The 23645-nt window shown below is 43.6% G+C and overlaps 1 protein-coding gene across 1 annotated transcript in view; it reads left to right on the top strand.

The window, feature by feature from the left end:
- The window catches only part of NUP214 (nucleoporin 214kDa), a gene marked incomplete at its 5' end in the record, with an annotated part of 42064 nt that overhangs the window by 4915 nt on the left and 13504 nt on the right, over nucleotides 1–23645 (top strand). Inside the window, 21 exon segments of the mRNA XM_008935299.1 lie at nucleotides 289–412; nucleotides 2528–2689; nucleotides 3768–4206; nucleotides 5622–5797; nucleotides 6284–6375; nucleotides 6971–7060; nucleotides 7438–7587; nucleotides 7830–7988; nucleotides 10106–10209; nucleotides 10715–10897; nucleotides 11313–11398; nucleotides 11499–11582; nucleotides 11886–12131; nucleotides 12865–13026; nucleotides 13948–14056; nucleotides 17910–17985; nucleotides 18674–18782; nucleotides 20052–20154; nucleotides 21973–22046; nucleotides 22866–22988; nucleotides 22991–23645. The exon segment at nucleotides 22991–23645 is cut by the window's right edge and continues 953 nt beyond it. Coding sequence (XP_008933547.1) covers nucleotides 289–412; nucleotides 2528–2689; nucleotides 3768–4206; nucleotides 5622–5797; nucleotides 6284–6375; nucleotides 6971–7060; nucleotides 7438–7587; nucleotides 7830–7988; nucleotides 10106–10209; nucleotides 10715–10897; nucleotides 11313–11398; nucleotides 11499–11582; nucleotides 11886–12131; nucleotides 12865–13026; nucleotides 13948–14056; nucleotides 17910–17985; nucleotides 18674–18782; nucleotides 20052–20154; nucleotides 21973–22046; nucleotides 22866–22988; nucleotides 22991–23645 — 3506 coding nt within the window.

The following is a 23645-nucleotide window of genomic DNA, read 5'->3' as shown; positions in this document are numbered from 1 at the left end:
ATTCTCAAAATTTGGTCAAGCTCACTATAATAAAGTGATTCATGTGAGGTCACTTAGAGACAGTTTTAAGGTTTAACTTCAGACCTGAACTCTGCCATGCAATGTGTAAGAAGTCACACAAATCTGTGAAGGGCCCTGATGCTTCTGGCACTTGTTGATCTGTCAAATTGAAGTAGATGCTTGCTAGCTTTTTTTGTAGTCCTATCATTCAACTGTAGTAGGCTAGAGTTTGGAAGAAGGATGAGCACGGGGAAGCAGTGGTTAAAATAATAATCTTACTTTTTGCAGAACTGGGAGTTGTGGGTTTTGGAGGACTCCAGCAGAGCAGAACTTCCTGTGACAGAAAAGAGTGATGACACCCTGCCTGTTGGTGTTGCTGTGGATTACACCAGTAACATGCCCATCCACATCAGTAAGTCTTGTTAGTCTTTCTGTGGAATAGTCCAATAAGAGCAATATAAGTAACAAGCAATAGGACAAGAGGAAATGGCCTCAAGTTGCACCAGGAGAGGTTTAGCTTGGACGTTAGGAAAAGTTTCTTTCCTGAAAGGTTTGTCCAGGGCTGTCCCAAGCTGCCCAGGGCAGTGGTGGAGTCCCCATCCCTGGTGGGGTTTCAAAGCCATGGAGATGTGGTGCTGAGGGACAGGGGTTAGTGGTGACCTGGCAGTGCTGGGTTAACAGTTGGACTCGATTATCTTAAAAGTCTTTTCCAACCAAAACGATTCTATGGCTCTGTGATTTTTGAGGGCCAGCCTGGTTCTCAGGGTTCTGGGAGATCGTTCTGAAAGGGAGGCCAACACATCCTGCCTTTTTGTATTGAGCCCATGGCACATGTGGGCTTCTGTGTGAGGGCTCAAATGGCAAAGTTTAAATACAGTTCTTCCTCAAAGCTTCCAGCAGCCTGGGATACTACAGGAACAGACATAGCAAAAGGCCCTGAGCTAGGGCTGTGTTGCACAGATCTGGGGTAATAGTTTAAAGGGGTCATATTCTAACACCAGGGATTTCAGACTGCCTGTGAGGATTTCTTTATTCTTCTAGCTTATGTCATTTTGCAGAACTGTTTTGCATGAAGTACATTTGCACGGATCTAAAGGAAAAGTGGGTTAGTTTCAAAGCCAGAAAAAGTAAAGATCATTGAGGTGAATTCATAGATTGTAATTCTGCATTAAAGCACAGGGCCTGCACTGCCTGAACCCTGCTGTGCTCTACATCTAGCCAGTTGTGTTACTGCTGTACTTTCTGTGCTGCCTGAAGGTGCTTCAAAGCACCTTGTCAGAGGCTAAAGATACATCTGAGCTATCGTGATGTCCCTTTAGTGAATTCTGACAATTCTCCCTTGAAACTCAGAGACAAATTGGAATAGAGATGCCTTTGGGCAGAGTGGAAGGTACTGCAGTCAGGAGTTCCTGAGGAGCACAGGAGGGTGCCGATTAACTGAGAACTTCACCTGAATGAAAACCTACAGAAGGGAATTGGGGTCAGACTTTGTACTTGAACACAAAATTGAATTTGAAACATTTTCTCTGTCAATCTGTACGGTTACTGGATTAAGGAATCTGTCAGGACAGAGCTTTTAAAGCTTGGGTTGTGCTGCCTTAGTTTTTAGAGAGGTTTTTGGAGAAGCTTCATGCTAACAAATTCTCTGTTCTCACAGTGCAATCAGCTCAGTTTGGCTGCATGTTAATGAGCTTTGCAGTTCACAGCAAGTTGGGATTGCAGAGAAACCTCATTTGGCCTGGAGCTTGTTCCCCTGTGAAACTGCCCTTCTCTAGCAGGCTTTTCCTGAAGAACCAATAGGTAGAAACACCACTGTCCACTGACCAATAAAGCACTGTGATTATAGCAGATCCTTCCTGCATTCTAGATTTGTTGGGGTTTTTTTGTTTAATTAAGCACAGTTAAACCACTACAGAAATTTTTAGAAATATGAGGATTGTCTTTAACTGTGCTGAGGATATTTGTACTGAAGCAGGCTCTAGGCTCAAAGTTTCAGCTGTACAAAATGCAGGCATTTTATATCAGAGGTTCAGACTGTCAGGATGTTTGTTTGATGTTGGCTTTCTTTAACGTTAGAAAGCTTCCTGTCTAGCAATTCTCTTTCATTCTTTATGTATATGAATGTTAATGATGTACCAGGGCCCGATGGAATGTGGGGCTAGCTGAAAGGCATAGAGCATTGAAGGGGGAAACGGTGTGTAGGTGAAGAGAAAGGACTGCTTCAGAACATGAAAAAAGCTTGGCACAGCAATTCATAGCTGAAAGCTGGGCTTTGTCATTCAGGAGATGACAATTGTCAAAATAACTCTTCATCTGTGAATTTATGAAACATGAATTCAGGAACAGGAAGGGGGAAAAAAAGAGAATTGGGCATTCACAGAGAAGCAAGGGAACAAGATGCAAGCAAAAGCAAGAAGGGAGAAATGTAAGAAATGCTGTACTAAGCAAGTCACGTGGAGGGGCCAATGCCAGTAGGAACAGAACAGGAGACTCTGGCCATGGGATTTACATATGTGGTCTCTGGCAGGTGATGAGAAGACCCTTGCTCCTGCTCCAGTTCTGATCTTGCTCTCCACGGATGGTGTGCTCTGCCCATTCTACATGATCAACGAAAACCCGGGAGTCAGATCACTCCTCGTGACCCCAGAGCCGTTGCTGTTGGCAGGGGAGAGAGCTCCAAAGTCAGCAGGTGAGTGCTCTGATGGGTTAGGGAAACACTTGTGTTTGTGCATCTTTGTCATCTTGGTGTCTAAATTAGGTAGTCAGACGTGTGTGGTCATAGAAGTTTCTTTTTTTTCTTTATAGTGGTAATGGGGAGCAGTTCTTGAGTGTTTTCTGCTCCCAGGATTGTTCTGTCTTCTGTGCATCAGTGGGAAATTATCTAGTTCTGTTCATTATGCAGGATCTCAAGCAGACTGCATACTTGGGCTGTGCTGTGCAATCAAACTGTGGGGAATGGGGCCAAGGCAATTCTAGGAGGCCCTTTGCCCAGCTGTGGGTGTGTGACTGGAGCCGCAGCAGCGACTGCAGGCTTTGCCTGGGGACAAGCACTGTGCAGGCCTAGAACATGGTCTGTGTGCTTCACAGACAGGGTGTTTTTCCTCTATATGTTTTGCTGCAGGAGGCAGCAACTAAGGTGTTGGGCTGCAGCAAAAGCTTATTTAAACAGCAGCTTTCTGCAGCACCATGAAAATTGTGTTAGCAGGTGAAGAGCAGTAGTTTTGTCTGAGCTGTGTATGTGTTGCCATATGCAGTGCAAATTAGGCAGCTTCCTAGGTTGGGGAAGGCAGGTAAGCTGATAGGTTTGCTATTATTACTGCATGCAGGCAGACAAGCAAAACAACCATTTTCTTCCCTATACCCAAATTTGCTTCTCCTTCCCCAAACTGAATATTTTTGTTTGGCAGCCTGCCTCTCTGCAGCACTGGCTTACTTGGGTGCTGACAGTTGGTTTTATTTGAGGTGACAGGAACCTCATCACAGTCAATGGAGAAAGGTGAAGCCTTTTCACAGGGATTTCCAGACAGCATTAATCTAGACAGGCTGTCGTATCGAGGGAGCCTTGGACTTTCTGCAGTTTCTATATCCCTTATGGGGTCTGGGGACTGGAAGCCCAGCTCTGCCATCACTCTTCCTCGCTGTACTGTCTGTCCAGCGAGCCAGGTAGTGCTGGACTGTCCCCATCTAGTAGCACTTGGCCCTGTCACACCTCTGCCGTGAGTCAGTGCAGCCAGGTGAGTCTCTTCCTTCCCTGTGTGTCTTTGCAGGAAGTGCTGCCACAACTCCGACCACTCCTCCGAAGCCTGACGCGGTGCCTGCTGCTGCCCCTGCCTCAAGTCAGGCTGCTGTGGGGACTGGAGCAGCTGCTTTCTCCTTCGTGGCCTCGGCTGTGAAGCCGCCCGGCTCTGCGGGCAGCGATCCTCCCCCTTACCCCTTTGCCACCGACGCCTCCACGCAAGCCCTGGTTCCCAGTCTGACCGCAGCAGCGACCTTCTCCTTCTCCTCTCCTTCTCCTAAGGCATCCACGACTCCTGCTCCTTCTGTAGGCACCACTACAGCTACTGTCACCTCCTTTTCGTTTGGATCCATGAACTTTAAACCGGCTGCAGACAGCTCCCCTGGGCCACCACTCTCCACAACACCTGTTGCACAGAAGTCGTCTTTTGCCCCTTCGGCTTCTTCAGTCAAAGTGAACCTCAATGAGAAGTAAATAGATCACAATAGTTAATGCAGAGGCTGGATGCTTGTTAAGTTACTCCAGGCATGGACAACATGTGGTTGTTCTGAAGATAGTTTCTGCCTTTTTGCTCTGGCAGCTGTTCCCCATGCTCGCAAGAAAGCACTGAGGAAACCTTTTTATCCAAGGTGTAGCCATCTTGGCTGTGAAATAACCTCTAGCATGAGAAGCACTGAGGGCTGCTTGTAGGCAAAATATTAGTCAAGGCATAATGCAAAAAATTATACTGCAAAAATTTGCCAAATTGCCAAAGACCTAGTTTTTCCATGTCTGCTTCATAGGCCTCAAATGGTAATTCCACGCTATGGTTTGATGCAAATTTGTGGTTAAAGACTCCTGAGGAACAATGGGGCATGAAATCCTTTGTCTGGGACTGGGTTAGTGTGGTGGTGATAGCACAAGTTTCTTTGACTGTTTGTTGAAGGTTCCTTGCCCCCAACCTAAAGAGTAACTCACAGGGTGGAGAGGAAGCTGTATCCACAGCCAGTGGAGTTCTTTTCCACTCCTGTGTTCAGTGAAGAAGGTGCCAGACCTTTTGGGCTTGTTCTTAAATGGATGCTTGGTCATTGAACACAGGTTCTAAAATCTTCAAAGCTTGTTTGTGCCAACTGGAAAAAAGAAACCCAAAAAACCTAATATTGATTGACTAGACACTGCACAGAATGGCTTTGAGTGATGGGTGTTCTCAGATTTCAGAGACTCACTCTTCACTCCAGCTCCTGAGGCTTGATCTGTGTTTTTAGAAAGAACGGTTTAACTCGCAGAACTATGTTAATTGCAGCTGCATTCTGTGGAGAGCAATTTTCATGTAAAAGCATCATAAGAAATTTCTGATGGTTCAAATGATTATTTTTTAATTAGAAAAAATCTTTGCTACACCAGGATCTGATAGTAGCTCTTAAGGATTTTAAAATTTTATGTTTTGTGTATAAAGCAAATGATACGCTTGTGAATTGGCTGAATATTTAAATTGGCTGCCTTGAGGAGCAGAGTTTGCAGATGAATGGAAATTTCTATCTTCTTGCAGAGTTTCTGTTTGAGCCTTGCTACAAGGATGATGCTGAAGGGCACCTCAGATTTGCTATAGTTGATGCTTTTGGTGCAAAATGATGAGGTGCATTTTGAAGCAGGGTAGTACTTTGACTGGCATTTGGCTTTTGCTGACTGGGTGGGGTCTATGGTAGCAAACTTTGTGGTTCCACATATTCAGAAGCAATCCTGAGTGGCTCCTTCCCACTATCTCTGGAAGCTAGTTTTGTATCTGGGGCTGAAGTTGTTGCTGATCCCAGAGGATGCTAGTTCATTAGAACTTAGTGCTTCATTTTGGCTAGAGGGGAGCAGCCAGGTTTGGTTCAGAGCTCACATGTTCTGCTTTCTATTGCAGGTTCTCTGCTGTAGACACCTCTGCTCCCACTAGCAGCAGTGGTCAATGCACTTCTACACTATTTTCATTCTCAACCACTTCAAAAACTACTTCTGGAGGTTCTCTGAGCCAGTCCACACCACTAACAGCCTCTCCTGCTGCACAGCTGAAGGCTTCAAGCCCTGTGCCTGCCACAGGTAGGGTTCTGATGCATATTGTTGGGGGTAATGTATTATAACAATGTTCTAAAAGTTTTAGGACATGGTGAGCTTCATATGGCGTCTTTCTTGTTTTGCCTGCTGCTTTTACTGATGTGGCAAACCTGATTTGTACACAGTGGTGATAATGTGATGGACTTAGTACACTCACACAGATCAGTGCCTTATCTTCCATCTGGAGTGACTACAGTTCAGAATGGTCACAAATGAGTATAAATTAGACGTGTGACTGGGGGTCCTGAGGTCCTTCAGGCATGTTATAGCCAGATATTGGAGAGTGACAGTTACCGTTGGCAGAGAAGTTGGGTGGGAGTGAAACAGCACCTGTGGAAGGTGTTCTTGCACTGGGCCCCATACAGTATTGCTGTTGGATTAGACAGCAGTAGTTACAATTGTCTGATGACAACCTGTTTTCTCAAGCTCTGTATATAATCAAACATTCCTGTTCCTCTTTTTAAATTTCAGTGGCACGTCCTGCTCAAAATACACCTTCAGCTTCTTTACTACAGAAGACAGCCAAAATCACACCATCTGCAGCAAAGCCAAGCTCTACTCAGGTAGTGAGAACTTGAGTGGATTCTTTAGAGGGTGAATGTTTTACATGGCCCATGAATTGCTTAGAATTCATTGGAATGGATGACTGTTCTTAGGTCAAAGAATTAGCTAGCTTTTAACATTAAAATGATAGCACATGTGTGACTAGAACTGTTCTGTGCTTTTCTTTAGAGAGCTGTGTTTTGGTGTTTGTCATCATCAGAACTGTAGAAACCAATTCTTCCTGTTACAGAACTGAAGTTTCACAGCTTTCCTAATAAGCAGTCAAGAGTTGCCTTGACTTTGTATTAAGAGAGGAACCAATTTTGTTGGATTAAAATCAAAGCAGTAATACAGAGAAGCACACAAAGATTTCCTTTGCTCTTATAAAGCTTTAGCCATGTGACTCCAGGTTGTCTACAATCCTACTTCAAACATGGACATCCCAGCCTCAGTGTACTGTGGAACTAGTGGTTGTGCTTGTGATGAGTGTCCTCCTGGGGTCTGAATGGAGTTTCCAACAGCAGGCCTTTTCTGATAGTCTAAGCTCCCTGTTGCTAAGGGTATTTCCCTGATTAATACTGATTTTAGTCTTTGTTTTTTTGTTCTTTTTTTTAGGCAAAATCAGCACTCCCCAGCACAACTGTAGAGAAACAGTCCCATCAGTGGAAGGATTCAGACCCTGTCATAGCAGGAATCAGAGAGGAGGTGAGATTTTTTTTCAGTGGTTTTCTTCGTTTTGGAAGCTGTAAGACCACTGTATCAGTCACAGACACTGATTTTCAGTTCACTTACATTCTGATGGTGTCTGTCTGTAGTTCAGGAATCAGAATGGAAATTATTCACAAGATATTCAGCTTGGTTTGTATTTGCTCTTCATGTATCCTCTTCAGTCATCTTTAATTTCAGCTACTGTGCTAGAAAAGCTGAGTATTCTTCCCTGTTAGTGTTCAAGAAGAATTTCTTGCCTTGGCTGCAGTGGCAGGTGTTCATGGTGTAGTGGAAACATTATCCAAGAACTGCAACATTTGTTCCAGACCCTGCTGTGTTTCAGCAGCTACACTTTATCCCCTTTGACTTTGTAGATTGCCCATTTTCAAAAGGAGATGGAGGAACTGAAAGCCCGGACCTCCAAGGCCTGTTTCCACATTGGTACTCCAGAGGAACTGAAGATGTTGCGGACTGAGTCAGATGATCTTCATGCCTTCTTCTTGGAAATTAAAGAGACAACAGAGGTGAGCAGAGTGTCTTCAAACTGCTCAGCTCCTCAGCAATGACTGTTCCTCACCTGATGTTCTTACCAAACCTGCTAAAGCTGAACTGATGGAGGTGGAACATCTGATCGTGGTGCCTTAACGTGGGGGTACCATTTGCATTTGTGCTCTCAGACAAACACTTACTTGCAGAAACCCCTGTGCTAGAGATGGTAGTGAGAAAATGCTACTTTTAACCTTGTCTTATCTGTTTCTATTTGCAGTCACTTCATGGAGATATTAGTAGTCTGAAGACAGCCATGCTGGAGGGATTTGCAGGGTTAGACGAGGCTAGACAACAGAGTAATCAGAATCGTGGCTCAGGGTATTTACACATGCTCTATAAGAAACCTTTGGATCCCAAGAGTGAAGCACAGCTTCAGGTATGAAACATGTCAACCAACTTCTAATCTACAGTTTTAAATAAAATAAGACCGAGTGTGCACATGCTACTGCCCAGCAGTTTTGTTCTGCCCTAAATACTTGCTGTTGCAACATAGTCCAGTGAAGTGTGATGAGCTTTGTTTTCCATGAGTTTGCAAGACATGCTGAAAGTCCTCTCCTAAAGCTCCTTTGTAGTGTTGCCATTTGCAGTGAGGATTCAAGACCCCTGCTGAAGGGAAGTAGTTCACCTCAGCTCCAAGTCTGTTCTAAGCTTAGACTGTGGCTCTTGACATCCTGTTCCTTCTCAGCCTGTAGTGTTTGCTCAGGGATTTCAGTTAAAAGAATGCTTCTTTTTTCAACACTTTGTAGAAGAGTTCTTGGAATTATTTTTATCTTCAGTGAGCGCCTTACAGAACAATTTGATGGTTTATTATGACTTACAGAATTGTGTGGTTAATTTCGTGGATGGTGGAGCATAAAGCTAAATGAGATTCTAAAAGCTGAGGCACAAAGGAAAATAACCAGCAGTACATAAAGAGGCTTTCAAAGACATGAAAGAAACTAGGAGTGAAGCAGTCTTTGTTACAGCTCTGGTGATGAGAGGGCTACTTAACCCTAAGCAAAATAGAGCAAATCTGCCCTACAAATGATACTTGGTCTTTTCTACACTAAGTTCCCCTCAAGAATTTTGACTATCAAGCTGAAGACATAATTCAATGTCATATTTGTTACACTAGGTATCAAGAACATGGACACAGTTACTAGAAATCAGCCTAAATGAAGTAATCTTAGGTCTGATCTTCACCTGGAGTCTGTAGATTGAGTCACAGTCTTAATTGTGTGCCTGCTTTGATGTCTGGTGTGTCCCTGTGACATTTCAAGCTTATGGTTGTGACTTCAGAGAGATGATAATCTTGAAATGCTTGACTAAGCTAGAGAGAGAATTATAAAGAAAGAATAGCAAAGTGAGAGAGAAGTGGATCAGAGTGTAAGAAGAGACCTTTCAGGCCAACTTTTTGAAAGTTTACAGGGAAGACAGCCCTAGTCTGAAATTTTATTCCCTCTGCATCATCCCCATCCTCCTGGGTGAGAAAACCTCACTTAGTCAACTTCATGTATTAGTTTTCAGTGAAGTTTTAAAGATCTTGAGTGTTTTCTGATATCCAGCCACATGGTTTTGCTGTCCAGAGAGTTGCTGCTCTATAATGTGTATAGCTGCTGGAGAGAGGAAACCTGTGCTTGGTAGTGTGTAACACCAAGCCTCCAGCCAGACTCGATTTGGGTTCATGTTAGGCATATCATGTTAGAATTTCATGCTGTAACTTGAAAACAGCTGCAGTGGAATTTTTCTGAAGCTGTATTATTTGGCTGCTTCATCATTGTATTTAAATGAGTATTCTGTTGAGCTGAAACCAACTGCAGTTTCCATTTCATGAGATTGGAGTTCAAGGCATCGTCCTCTCAGCCTGTCAGAGCATGAACACAATAGTGAGACTGAACACTGGTTTGGTTTAGGGAGCAGGGCTTGTAGCTAGACATCTCTGGTTTAGTTGTACAACTAGGTGGTCATGGATAAGTCACTTTACTCTCTCCTTGCTTCTTTTGTTCTTTCCTACCTATAAAATCAAGCTGATTCCTTGCCTTAATGTGGGGGTTGTGAGCGTTTGTGAACACTTCCATGAATCATAGTCTGTGAACGCTGATCTCCTAGAGCCATAGGAATAGTCTGCACAGCTTTGATCACCTCTAATAGTTAGAAGCCCCAATGGGAGCAAATGACTCATGTTCTGGAAATGAGGTTTGAAATAGTTTTTGTGTAAAGCCTGATGTTTGTAAAACTCTTTCTGTAAAGACATTTTGCAAACATTATGGGAAGTATTACTTCTAGTTGAGAACTGAGCTAAAATGTCCAAGCCAAGCCCAGTGGGTACCCTGCTGGTTGGAAAGTAGATTTTCACTATGTTGGCTTCTGTTTGGCTGATAAAACTTTCCAGGCAGGAATATGAGGAACGTGCCACATGGCTTGAACTGAACCAAGCCCAAAGTAGCTGCAGCTTCTTCAACTGAAACCAAGATTTCTGAAGTGAGTTAAAAGCTGATTTATTTTGCATGGTAGGAAATCCGGCGCCTGCACCAGTATGTGAATTTTGCTGTTCAGGATGTGAACGACGTTCTGGATTTGGAGTGGGATCGGCACCTGGAGCAGAAGAGAAAGCAGAAGTAAGTGACTGAAATTGGAATCCAGAGCAACATTCCAAAGTGTGGAATGTGTCAGTGAGTTGGCATTGGTATCTAATCAACAGACCAGAGCCTTCTTCCATTTAAATCTAGGAATAAAGCTTGACTGGGACGCCTTATGGGAGCTATAGGTTCAGTGTGTTTGGTTTCATGTGTGTTACAAGCTTGCTGCTACAGTACTTACAGAAGAAAAATTATAAAATAAGCTTTGTAGAAACTAAATACACTGGATACATACCACATTGGTGGGAGCTAATGTTAATACTTTTGATAAGTAAATCATCTTGAAATAAATGAGCTAAATGAGTAAACTTGTAGCATATGCAAAGGAGAAATATGCATTTGAGGTGAACTACACTGCTCTGGTGTTCAAACCAAACCATGTTAGACCACCTCATGGAGTTTAAGCAGCTAGGACCACTGAAGTACTTTGTGTGTGCCTGCTTGTGGCCAGATAACAGAGTGGTCCTTATCCCTGTCTCTTAAGGCGTCTGGTAGTTCCTGAGCGAGAGACTTTGTTTAACACCCTGGCTAATAACCGGGAGATAATCAGTCAGCAGAGGAAGAGACTGAATCACCTGGTGAACAGCCTGCAGCAGCTCCGACTGTACAATCAGACGTCTCGGTGGAGTGTTCCCAGTGATACATCTTTGCTTGGCAGTGTTCAGAGGTATGTGAAACATGAGTTCCCCAAGTGCTGCTGACACTCCTCTCCTGCCCTAGCAATGGGCAAGGGTGCATCCTCCAGAGTGATGTTTTGTGGAGGTGGTATGGGAGGACAGGGTGTCCTAAAAAGGATACTGTGACACACTAATGCTTATCAGAAATTTCCCTTAAAATGTACAGCTTTTTTAATAGCAACCAGGATAAAAGAGCCTCTAGGCTGAGGTTTTGCTGTTTGTCTGAATTCAGGGGAAGAAGTGAACTGCTCTTAGAGCATCCAAAATAAAGATGCATGTGTTTAAATAGCACAGTATCTAGAGGAGCCAATTGTTCTTCCAGAGAAGCCAGTGGTTCTTTTGTTCCTGATTTGGTTGGTTTCTTTCTGCTGATCATGTTTTTTTCTCTGCTTTGCCTTGTCCCAGTTTAGACAATGACCTTGAAAGCCTGCGCAGTGCATTGATGAAAACTACCCTGAAATCACCTACCAAACCTCTGCCTAAAGTACCTGGTAATTTATTCTTTTTTCCTGGCATTCACATCATAAATGTGAATGACTTTTTTTGACTTGCAGTTTGATTACAGACTAATAACTGTCTTTGGTTTTCCAGCTAAGTTATCCCCTGTGAAACAGGCACAGTTGAGGAATTTCCTAGCCAAGAGGAAAACTCCACCAGTTAGATCTACAGCTCCAGGTAAACCTTTAGTTACTGTAGAAGTCTGAAATGCTTTCCAGGAGGGTGACTTAACTGCTGTTAGCTTTTGGCTACTCACTCCTTAACCCCTTCTTCTCATCTCCTGTTCCTCCATCTGCTCTCAGTAAGACTTTCCTTCAGGAGGCTGCCTTTCCTGGCAGTTAAGAAGTTAAATCCTGCAAATGCAGGATTAAAACAGCTACTAAAAGGACATCCCAAAATAGGGTGTCGCTGTCTTGGCTGTTGGGCTGAATGGTTCCCTCAATTTAATGCACGCATGGGATTTTTTTTCTGACATTGCAGCAAGTTTGTCCCGATCTGCCTTCTTGTCCACAAGATATTATGAAGATTTGGATGAAGTCAGTTCAACATCCTCAGTTTCCCAGTCACTGGAGAATGATGATTCACAGGCAGTGGACCAGGAAGAAGAGACTGCTCCAGTGCAAGTCCCTCGTCATGCTCCTGTGGTCCGTACCCCCTCTATCCAACCTGGTTTGATGGCTCAGTCTCCATCCTTTGGGAAGCAGCAGCTCTCCATGGGTACTTTGTGTGAGTTGTTTTTGCAGTGTCTCCCCCATTCTGCGAGTGTTCTTGTTGGTAGCTTTAGCCACGGGCACTGACAGTGCTTCAGGTCCTAGAGGTGTGTGACTGCAACACACAGATTTACATTGCCAGGCTTCCAGAAGCTGTTGGAGTGGCATGGGAACCTAATGAGTTTGAGCTAAAAGCACTAAAATATCTTGACTCATTGACTCTCTTTCTGACAGCCTGTTTCTTTCAGATAGTACTGACCATAGTAGTACTTTTGAAGCATAGTCTTCCTTTAGTAATTTGCCTTAAGTGTATATCATTATTTCTTAAATAACACCCAAAGAGCAGGACACTGAAGTACTACTGCATTTGGTTGGTGTGGCCAAGGCTGGGAGTTCTGAGCCCGGTGAGTCACAGTAAGAACTATATTTGCATACACTGTTTTCATTGTGCAAGAGGTTTTTTTAATCTCTGTAGCCAGAAATGAAAATAAGGTGTCAGAAAAAATGTCTGTAACAGCAAACTGAAAGTCATCTAATACATTGAAATGACAGCTATTGAGATTTACTTGTTAAATTAATTGGGGTATAGAGAAACTGCCAGGGACAGATTGTGTTGATGGTTGAAAAGGCCTGCGTGTTAGTCTTCTCAGAAGGAGGCTGTGTAGAGGAACTGTAGCTCAACAAAGGCTTTTGAGTCTCCCCAGTTTGTAGAGATACAGTGATCTGTAATATTTTTATTTCTTTTTTAGTGCCTACGTCTTCAAACAGGATCATACCACAGGGTGCAGACAGTACAATGCTTGCAACAAAGACTGTGAAACATGGGGCCCCTGCCCCCACTGTCAGTGTTCCAGCACCCCAGGCAGCTGCTGCTGCAGCTCTGCGGAGGCAGATGGCTAACCAGTCCCCAGGTAAAAGCATGGCTAATGGCCCAAGTGGCCTCTGAGCCAGCTGAATGCAGCTTTCACAGGAATTGAATGTTCTCAGAGGAGCTCATCAAACAAAATAGGATGCAGATCTGGATTTGTTGCACCTCTGAGCTATCCAGTGTTTCTTTGTCTTCCTTCTTCAAGCATCCAGTACAAAATGCATGAGAAACTCCCACCTCAGGTTTCTTTGTACCCCTTCTCATCTGTGCAGTGGCAAAAATGTTGATGATTCTTAGATCCTGGCATGGCAAGTGATCTGTGTGTGAGAGGCTGCTGGAGAGCAGAGGAAGGATGTCACTGGCCTGTATTAATAGCTTCATTATTAGCTGTGCCTTTAAAGATCTGAACTGTAAAACAGTTTTCAATATAAAAAATTAAACTGTTGCGTTAAGCCTTGGATCTGCTTGTAAGGTTTTGAGCTGACAGGAGAAAGGTTCCCCAGTTTAAGCTTTGGTTGTAGACATTTCTGAGTGCTTCCTCAGTACTTCAGTATCAGTGCAGAAAAGGAAATTCAGTTATTGGTAAAGGAATTTGATTAGTTTGTTTTCCTTGGCCAAGGAGAGCATAAGTGCAGAAAGTGAACTAGAAACATGAATTCTGGCAGAGGCTGGGGTATAACTACACAGGTAATTTCTGTGAACCAAAGATGGTACAATGTAAGTAAGGGAAAGTTTGTAGGAATAATTAGATTTGGTCAGCTAACAACAAAAAAAGTCAACTACATAGAAAGCTGTCTACTTTTGGTGTCCTTCCTGAAGGCTGAGATACCAGATGTTCTGGGCTAGATACGTTACATACTTTCTAGAAATTGGATGGACTTCTGGAGTTGCTCATAGGCACCACATTGAACGAAATGTTTAATATGGAGTTTTTTCTTTGTTTTTTTCCCCCCCTCTCTTAAAGCTGTAAGCACCTCCTTGACTGAATCAACTCTGAAGAACGTGCCTCAGGTGGTGAACGTTCGAGAACTCAAGACTGGTACAATGACTCCAGCTGTCTCTGCAGTAATAGGGTGAGTGGGAGCTCCTCTTCTTCTTCCTAACCTTTGGTAGCACTTGCAATAGAACACGACTGCCAGTGGGGAGCAGTGGTAGTATTTTACATGCTCTGACAGTGTAAGACCTGAAGTAGAATTATTTAGAGAAGAGTATTTGGTTTGTGGAATGAAAGGAAGAAATAATTTCTTTCCAGGTCATTCAAGGATTTGCTAATGACTTGTCCTGAACAAATGACAAGACCAGTATTAACCTCCTTCTCCACTAGCCTGTGAAATGCATTTTAGTGCATCCTCTCCTTTTGGAATCCAGTGGTTTTACTGCTAATATGTACTTTGAATCTGGTACCTCTCCAGTCACTATGTCTGTTCTGCCTCTTTCTGTGAGGGAAACACACCCCTCTGTTGCTGAGTGTGGTCTGTGGCCTTAAACTGTCAAGATTTTTTCCTTCTACTTTGTCATCCGTTACAGAGCATATCTTCTCTGGAGTTATGCCTCTTCTCTCTGTTCTCAGATTCACCTCCTGAGGGAGGGAGAGCTGTCCTCTGGCTTCTCTGGAAACTTGTCTTGGATTTTTTTTGTCATCAGAATTTGACTGAAGGGTTAGGTGTGAGTAGGGGCCAGTCACTTTGGAAAAAAACACAGAACTGCGAGGCTGTCTTCCTCAAAAGTAAATGATGACTGTTGTCTTCTGGTATTTAACCTTGAATTTAAGATTTGTCATGAGTTAGCTGTAACACTTGTCTGTAGGAGGCAGAGAAGTAGGAAAGCCAACAGCCAGCTCAGCTCATTCCAGAGATTTCTGTGTTATCACCAGGCTCTCACCAGCCACCGACCTAGGCCTCTTCCCTGTCATCTTAATGACCTTGAAACTGTCTTTGCTTGAACTTCCTACTATTGCTTGAAGATCAAGAGAATGCATGGCTGCTTCTGGGCTGGGAAGGCAGGGGCACTACTGAAAAGTCTGAGCAAAGTTGGTCTTGGTGCATAAGGCAGGATAAACCTGCCACATACATCTGATTGTAAGTCCACATGGAGTTGCAGATGCTGTATCCACGTAAGTGTGGGCTACATGTACAGCTCCTGGAACCAATTCTGTTGTGGCACCATATGTAGTTTTCATTCACTGTCCAAGAGAAAAGATGAAATGCATTTGCAGCTTTTCAGAAAGGGAACAGACTCTTACAGTGGTGGAACTCAGCTGCTGAGCTTGAAATTTACTTCATGGTTCCTTCTGCATTTTAGTTGGGAAGCAGTTTGGGAGCTTTTTACTATTTTCTCCTAAAAGTAGTAAACTGAGAGGAGGAAGGGCAATGCTGTGTCTTCTGAAAGTAAAATTTGCAAACAGCTCTGCTTGGAAAATTTTGCTCAAGACAGTGTTATGACCAAGAAGAGTTCCTTTGTTTCATCACAACTATGGTGAAAAAAGTAGAGTACTGCCGGTACGTAGACAAGGATGTGAATGAGCAGTACCTACCTGAGATTGCTTCTCACTTGAACTGTACTTACAGACCTGTCTTATTTTCAAGACATTTTAGATTGGCAGTATTGATCTCTCTAATTATAGAGCACCAGCCAGCTTGATATCTTGAAGGCTTCTTACAGTCTTATTTTATAGCTGACCTCATAAAAATGTACTCTTTAAAAATTCTGCCCAAATGAACCGTGCCTGCCAGTAAGATTCAGCACTAAAGTGAAGAGCATTCACCCAGAAAAGTTAATTCATCAGTTCTTGCTACAGACATCCTGGCTCTTTTGCCACCACAGCACACTCTTTGGGTTGTTAAGCAGTAATGATTTTTCAATTGTTACTGGTTGTTCAGTGGCCAGTAGCTAGGTGTGGTGGTCGTCCCAGTCCTATTAGTTTATATATAGTTTTCAGTGCAAAAAAAACCCCAAAACTTCTTCCACAACTGAAGTCAAACCCAGCACTCTCATAGCCTTGCTGGAAAAGCTGTGGGTCAAGTGATCTTGAGACTTTCCTGAGGAAAAGGTCCCACCCCACCATGATTTTTCACAGACCTGTTTATTATTTGTTCAGGGTTCATATGAACTTGGAATTTACAGCTGCACCTTCCCAACATGAACTCTTTCCAATGCTAATCTGAAGTTTTTCTTGTTCATTTTGATTTTGCTCTGGGCAGAGGGCAAATCCAGGCCATTCAAGGTAGAAAGCAAGTGCTTGTTGCTGCAAGGAAGGACTTCACAGTAATGCAAAGGTGTCTAAGGCCCTCTTCTGCTGACTGCTTGCCCAATACAGAGTGTTATTGTCATTAACAGGCAGACCAGCAGCCAGACTCCTCCCTTCACTCCTGTGTCACACACCAGAGATCCAAGGTGCTGGACAAAGGGAGGAATAAATTAACACACTCCCTGTGAAGGGTGGGCAGAAGGGAGCAAGCTGGCCGAGGGCCCAAGCCATGGGAGATGGAATCAGCCAGGCCATGAGTCCCAGATAGAAATTCATGATCTTGCTCTGACATCCTGGGAACTCCACTTGCTGTGAAGAGTCAGAGAGCCCTTTTGATAGCCAGAACCCCACAGACCATGTGGACTGTGTGGGTAAGCCTGCCAACTTCACTGCAAGCAGAGCTGGCACTTACAGAGGTGGCTTCTTGCCCCACCTCCAAGTTAATGTGGAAGGTGGGGGCACCTGGTGATGATCTTATGAGTTCCCACCCAAGGCTGTCCAGGCCCTTGGTGAAAACAAATCCAGGAGGGTCTTTCTTGTCTGGTTGTGGATGTCATCCATATGCCAACCCTCATCCAGGGCTGGGGGTTTAACCCCAGCACTTCAGGCACAAAGCCCTTTCCAAGACTAAACAGCAGTGCAAAACAACTGCTTTATATGTGTGTCGCCTTCCCTTGGAATAGAGCAGGAAATTTCTGTGAGTTGGCCTGTAGCTGAGGAAACCGTAAATGCAGTTTGGGAGTCCTCACGCTTTGGGAGGCAGCTTTTGATGCCCAGATTCACTTACTGTCTGGGAGTTGCAGCCTTGTCCTTGTCTATAGTGTAGAGAGTGAGGCTTATTGACTTAGGGAATGCCAGGCCTGGGTCAGAACCAAAAGGGCCTGCTAGGGTAAGGGCAAGCTAGCCTTTGCCACCAAGAGAATGCAATCAGCATGGAATTTAAGTTTCCAAAAGCTTCTGGTATTGGCTGTTTAAGCTGCTGCACCTGGTGAGCCACAGGCTTGAGGAGATGATAAAGCTGGGTGGCTGTTCCAAGTTACAATGAGTTGGTATGTTCATGGCCCAGAGCACGTAGGCAGGATGCTTCACCCTGTGCTGCAGCAATTGTCTGTGGGCTCTGATGTCCAATTCATTTCATGGTCAAAATTCCCAAATCTATAAGGTAGAATATAGGTTAATTTTATCACAGTCCTTGCCATGGCTTCATTAATGTTTATACTGCACTTCAAAGCCAGGAAGCGCTTCCCCCATGCCCCCAGCCTTGTCTCCTTGCTCAGCATTTCTGAGAGGTTCTTGTGCTTGTCTGGGCTCCATGCTGTAAAGGAAGAGTCTTAAATTTGTTATCCGCTAGGCATAAAATTGTAATCCCCTTACCTGCTGATTTTTCATCAACTCCCTGTAAAACAGAAAGGCCTGACTTTCTTCAGAGACAAGAGTGTGTGAAGAAGACTTGATCGTTTAAGTCTCAAGCTTTAAACATCTTTGCAGAGTTCCTTTGTTAAATGTGGCTGATTCACTTAAGAGGTTTATTTGCTAATCAGATTTGTTCATTCAGAGTTGTGTGTGGAATCTTTAATAGCTGTGGTTGTTCAAGATCTCTGGAAGCTGTGCTTTTTGAGAGGTGAGGAAGTTCTCTCAGACTAGTCATTCATTTAACTTTTTTTTTTTTTCTTTTTAAGATCATCTGTACCTCAATCTGCAGCCCAGGCAGTCCACCAGGTTTTGGCAACTGTTGCTACAAATCAAGCTAAACAGGTATGTCAGTGTAGCACCCTTTCTCTGTGGAATACTGTACCTGGGCATGCTCAGCAGTCTTTAATTGTTTGTGAACAGGTCACCTAAAATTCTCTTTTCACAGCTTGCCCTGTGATCTTGGCAAACCATTTATTTATCTATGACCTCAACAGTGTGATGCCAGGCACATCTTTGTCTTGCCTTTTCTCTCTTTTGGAGACCTGCGTTTTCTCGTGGCCACAGCCTTGCAGCAGTAAGGGTTGCAGCTAACAACAGAGGAAACTGTGTTAGGTAGATATACCTAAATTTCACACACACAAAAAAGTGCTAGCCAATCAAGGGAGAGAGTAGTTTGCCTATCCCATTATTCTACTGCAAACATTTCTTGTTGGTTTACAAGCTGTTAGATATTGTGTCCACACATCAAGAAACCATGCAGCAGTCTATTCCCTGGAATCCTTGAGCTGTCACCCATGGAGGCTTACTGGCCTCTGCAGGAGACTTGTTGAAAAAGTTGAGTATTGAGTCTCTATTTAAGTGTCAAGATGTGATCATGAGCCCAAAATTGAAGGGCACTTTTAAGTGCATTGACCACCTTCTTCTAGTTTGTTCTTCAGTCACTGCACAACTCTGATCATACCATACCAAGGTCAGAAGGACCTTTGTTAATGGACAGACTGCACTGACCTGAAGTGGTTTTGTGTTTTAGACACCTCTAACAAGCTCGCTTAAGGGACAGACTCCACCTTCCTCTGTGTGTGCACCCTGTCCTGTGGCATCTACAGCCGGTCCAGCGTCATCAGGCAACAAAATCTCAGGTAAATGGTCTTTGGTGAAGGTGGAAATAAGATCTGGATGTCTCTTGCCACCTGTGAGGATGCACAATCTAGAAAATGGAGGCACCAAGGAAAAAAGATCTGCCTCCACTGAGAGGCTGCTGTGGCAATCTTGTGGGACAGAATTTGAAAAACCAAAGTACAGAAGAGCAGGAGAGTGGTGTTGTTACAGCCCTATGTTTTGTCTCTGTGCCTGCATCTCAAATTCAGTGATACAATTATTAAACACAGAGTAGATTTGGAATGTAGAACCCTTAACAAGAAATGTTGAAAGCATGTCTGCCAAAGGCTACTGTGGCCTGACAGTGAATCAAGAGCAGCCTTGTGTTTTCAAACGTGAAAAGTTGTTGCATTTTTGCAGGAAAGTCATTACATCCTGAAGTAACAGGAATAGTATTTCCATACATTGATGGCTGACTTGAGTATTTCTGTACTATAGGCTGCAGCACCATAGGAGGACCCAAACTAACTTGAAGGGGGAGTCTGAAGTGGGCCTTAACAGGGTGTGTTGGGCACTGGGCTGCATGACCAATTTCCAAGCCAGTTCAGATGGCTGTGGACTGTTACACACAGCTTAGAAGCTTCTGAGGAAAGGAATGCTCAGTTTACATCACTCAGTGCAAATGAGGGAAGAGGAAAGTCTTAGGGAAGGAAGGAATTGATTTTTAATGTGTATTAGATAATAATACTTGCATTGGACATGGTTTTATAAGCCTCTTGCATAAATGTCTGAAATCCATCTCTGTTGCTCTTCTGCCTTTAATCCGTGGATATAGGTTGCCTCTTAGCCAGGGGTAAGAAGCAGTAAAAATAGCTAGGAATCATATTTGACTTGGCAAATGCTTCTTAAATTTTGGTTTTATTGAAAATGCCAGCTCCTGAATTTGATAGCACTTCCTTTTTATTTCAAATGTGTTTTGATATGTTGATAAGAGATTAGACAGAAGATTTCTTGATTATATTTTTTTATTATTTAATTTTTATTGTCATGATGGTGACACTTGTCTTGGTTCTAATCCAATATATGTTATTGCCTTAAATCTTTGAAATCATTTATGTGTTCTCTGATGTTTTAACAGTAGTAGGAGTGTTTCTGTGCACAAATATCAGACCTGGTAGATATGGCAAAAAAGCTTTGTTTCCATCTGATAAAATCACAGACTGTTGGTGCAGTCTATTCCCTTCTGGTTTGATATTTAGATGACAAGGTGTTGTTTTCTTGTTTGTAATGCTTGTTCTTGTAACTTACAGGACAAGGGACAGTAAAAACTGTTACAGCTGTGACTTCTACAGTGACATCAGTACCAGCAACAACTGCTCAGCTCAACAAAGCATTCTCGTTTTCTTCCATGGGGTCTGTATCAATGTTAAGATTTCTTTCTAGTTGACATGGAGTAGGAGTGTTGGCTGTTACAGCAGCATTACCTACAAGCTGCAGAATACTGTAAAATGGCACCTGCAGATGTTAGGTTGGCAGGGCAGGGGTTGCACCAGAGTTCTTGGAAGACCACCTTGTTTGTGGAAGCCTACCTGAGTGAGGTCTGAAGGTTTATGAGATTTGACACAGTCTGTTGCTTTGAGTTTTTTCAGAATGTAACTAATCAAGATTAAAAAATAACTGGCTTTCATCTCAGTTTTGTCTGTAGTGGACTAGTGAACAAATCATGCACTGTGTGAGAGATCTCATAGTCAGAGAGGAACGTTTGTGCTGTAGCGTGTATGGTGGGGTTAAGGAAGAGGGAAGAAGAGTCAGACTGTAGCTAGTTTTAAACCTTGTTCTTTATTTAGTGAACAGAGAGCATTAACAGGAAAATCACCCCTAGCAAGTTGTGCCGAGGCATGTAAGAATGAGTTTTGGCTTTACAGCAGCAGAAGAGGTTGAACTTGAAAGCTTCTGCTCTCAGAGGAGAATAAAGAACCTGAACGTTGTCATATTGTCACCTCTGAAGATGTATTCCAAAGAGAGTGATGTTGGGTTGGACTTGATGATCCTAGAGACCCTTTCCAACCATAGTGATCCTGTGGGTTTTCTAACCTGGGCACACTAGAGAGAATTCAAATGCTGGCACAGGTTTGGGAGACAGAAGTGCTGGAATTCCCAGTTAGGACTTCATATCTGGGCTGATGGTCAAACTTGCTGAAAGTCTGTAGTGCAACAGAACAAATTCCATGTTTTGGCTTAAAAAGCCAACGTCTGTGAAGGTGACTAGAGAATCCCCATGATATCTGGTCACTTCTGTTACATAACAACACAAAGCACAGCACATGTTATGTACATGTAGTTATTCTGAAATGTCTCTCATGGGGTGTTTTTTCAGGGAGGGCAAAACTATTTCTTTGTTCCTATCTTATGTTTGGGGGAGAGGGGTGACTCCTTTGAAATTCTGCATGTTCACCTGCCTAATCCTCAAGTGAGTTTCTCTTTATGAAGTATTTCAGAGAACACATACTTTCAAATTGGCTGACTTCTTTCAGTCCTAATCATTCCTCTGCAAGCTTGTCAGGTGGATGTTACCCAAACACCTTGCTGTGCTCTTCAAAGGGCTGAAGCAGTCCTTTTGAGAGATGGAAATTCAGATTCAAAAAGCAAACAACCCCTACCTTTGTCCCAGGCTGCAGTGCCTCAATTTGTAAACCGTATGTCAGTGATGTTACACGGCCTGACTTCTGTATCAGCAGCTGGTCTTTGAAAATGGGAGAAGGCTTAAAAGCTTCAGGGAATGAAGGTCTCTGGAGGACTTCAGTGCTCATTATGAAAGATTGCAGTATATTTGCAAGACAGAGTATTTTTAGTGTGAAATAGTAGTGGAAACTGTTAATTTCTGTCTTGCTAAAGCTATCAGTATTTGGTACATGGTGCTCAGCTGCTGAGCTGAATGGGGAAGAAATACACAGCAGAAAGGAAAGAATATGGAAGGATGAGGGGTGGTCAGAAAAATTTCAAACTCTGTTTCTCTTTAACCTTCTAGAAGCCTTCTCAGAGGGGAAACAAATGGAGCCCAGTCTGCATGTGTGCTTCTCTTTGCCTGTTGTTGGAGAAACTGTTCTGGTGCCTGTGTGCCTGACTTTGTGCTGGAAATCTGAGTCTCAAAACAGTGTTAATCATTGGGGTTCGAAGTTTCAACTGTTTGAGCTAAGTGTCATTCTTTCCCTTTCTCCTCTTTCCTCCTAGGCCTGGATTTAATTTTGGTGTTGTCACATCAGCTGCTTCGTCACCGGCGCTGCCCAGCCTCGCTTCCTCACAAGGTTAGTTTGGAAGAGTGTGCAAACAACATCTCTTCCCTGCTAAGAGAATGCTTACTCTTCCTAATTCCTGTGGTTCTTGTTTTGTGTTGCAGTTCTATTATTAAATTTGCAGTCACTGCAATAATATTATATCCCTATGCTGGATTATGGCCTGCAATACACAGAAATCTAGGCCACCTGCCTTTCAATTTAGAGTAAGCAAAATATTTGCTGCTGAGAACATCTAGGAGGTACTAGTTTATGGAAAGGGTAACATCTGTAGTAATTTGCTCTGCTGTCTTTAATCTGTAGATTTAAAGTTGCCGAGGTGGCCTGATAGAGAAAGCTGTCATTAAGTGGAAAGAGGATTCAGTAATGGGAGGTGAATGCTTGGGAGGGCTTTCTGTTGCTTCTGAAATTGAGTTGACAATATAGAGGCTGCCTTTCCATTTCCACAGGGAGACCATAACTGCCCAGTCTGGAAAAAGGGGACTGATACATCTGCTTTATAATTTATTGAAATATATAAAAAAAAGAAAAAGAGGAGCCAAAGGCTGAAATTGTTTGTGCTCAAAGAGGATGGTTATGAGTGGAGGCTATGACATGAAAGTAACAGTGTTAGTCACTGTAGCCCTGTCCCTAAAGGCTTCAGATGTCACTGTTGTCTCCTGAATGCACATGGAAGTGGCAAATACCTGATGGTCAGAAGCTTTGTAGTTTTGAGGCAAGAGCACTGTCTAACAGGCTGTGAAGCACTAAGGCGTGCTGTTGTTGTAGGAATGATAAGTGAGCATTGCCTACTTTAACTCTGTTTGTAACTTGCATCTCTCTCCCTGACAGCCCCTGCTAAAGAGTCCACCCAGACTGATTCATTTGCACTTGCTGGGAGTTCCAAATTTGGCACAGTACCTGAGAGCTCCTTTGCTTTTGGGTCCCTCAAGTCAACGAGTGCTTCAGGAGCCATTTTGCAGATGGCACCCAGTCCAACAAACCTGCTGCAACAACATCTTCTGCTCCCTCCACAGCCTCTAGCAAGTTGGATATCTCTCCATCTAAACCAGGAGATCACTTGTTTCAAAGCAATCTAGCTGGGGAGACTCTTGGGAGCTTCTCAGGACTACGAGTTGGTCAAGTAGATGATAATGCTAAGACCACTACTAAAGCACCACCTACCAGTGTTGCAGGAGCACAGTCGACTAAAGTATCTACAATACCTTCTGGGTTTACTTTTGGTGGTCCCTTGGCATTAGGAAAAGCTGGAGATGGGGCTTCAGCATCAGTCACGTCGGCTGGCACAGCATCCCCATCTGTCAGCACGAGTGCCACAGGCAGCCTGTTTGGCAACGTCCAGATAACCAGCACAGGGTCTCCTGGGGTATTTAATCTTGGAAGCTCTGGTGGCAACAAACCTAACTTTTCCTTTGGCATTCAGCAAGCAAACATTGCGAGCACATCCACTTCTACCCCTTCTACTCTCTCTGCTTCGACATCCTTCTCGTTCGGAGGTTTCTTGAGTTCATCCCAAACTCCTGTCCCTGCTGCAACTCCTAGTAAGAGTGCAGGGGATCCCAAATTACCATCTGTGTCAGAAAAGCCATCTGAAAATGAAGCAGTAGCAGC

The sequence above is a fragment of the Merops nubicus genome, unplaced genomic scaffold (assembly GCF_000691845.1).
Source record: "Merops nubicus isolate BGI_N331 unplaced genomic scaffold, ASM69184v1 scaffold12372, whole genome shotgun sequence".
Taxonomy (NCBI): Eukaryota; Metazoa; Chordata; class Aves; order Coraciiformes; family Meropidae; genus Merops; species Merops nubicus.
This window is presented reverse-complemented; position numbering and strand designations above follow the sequence as displayed.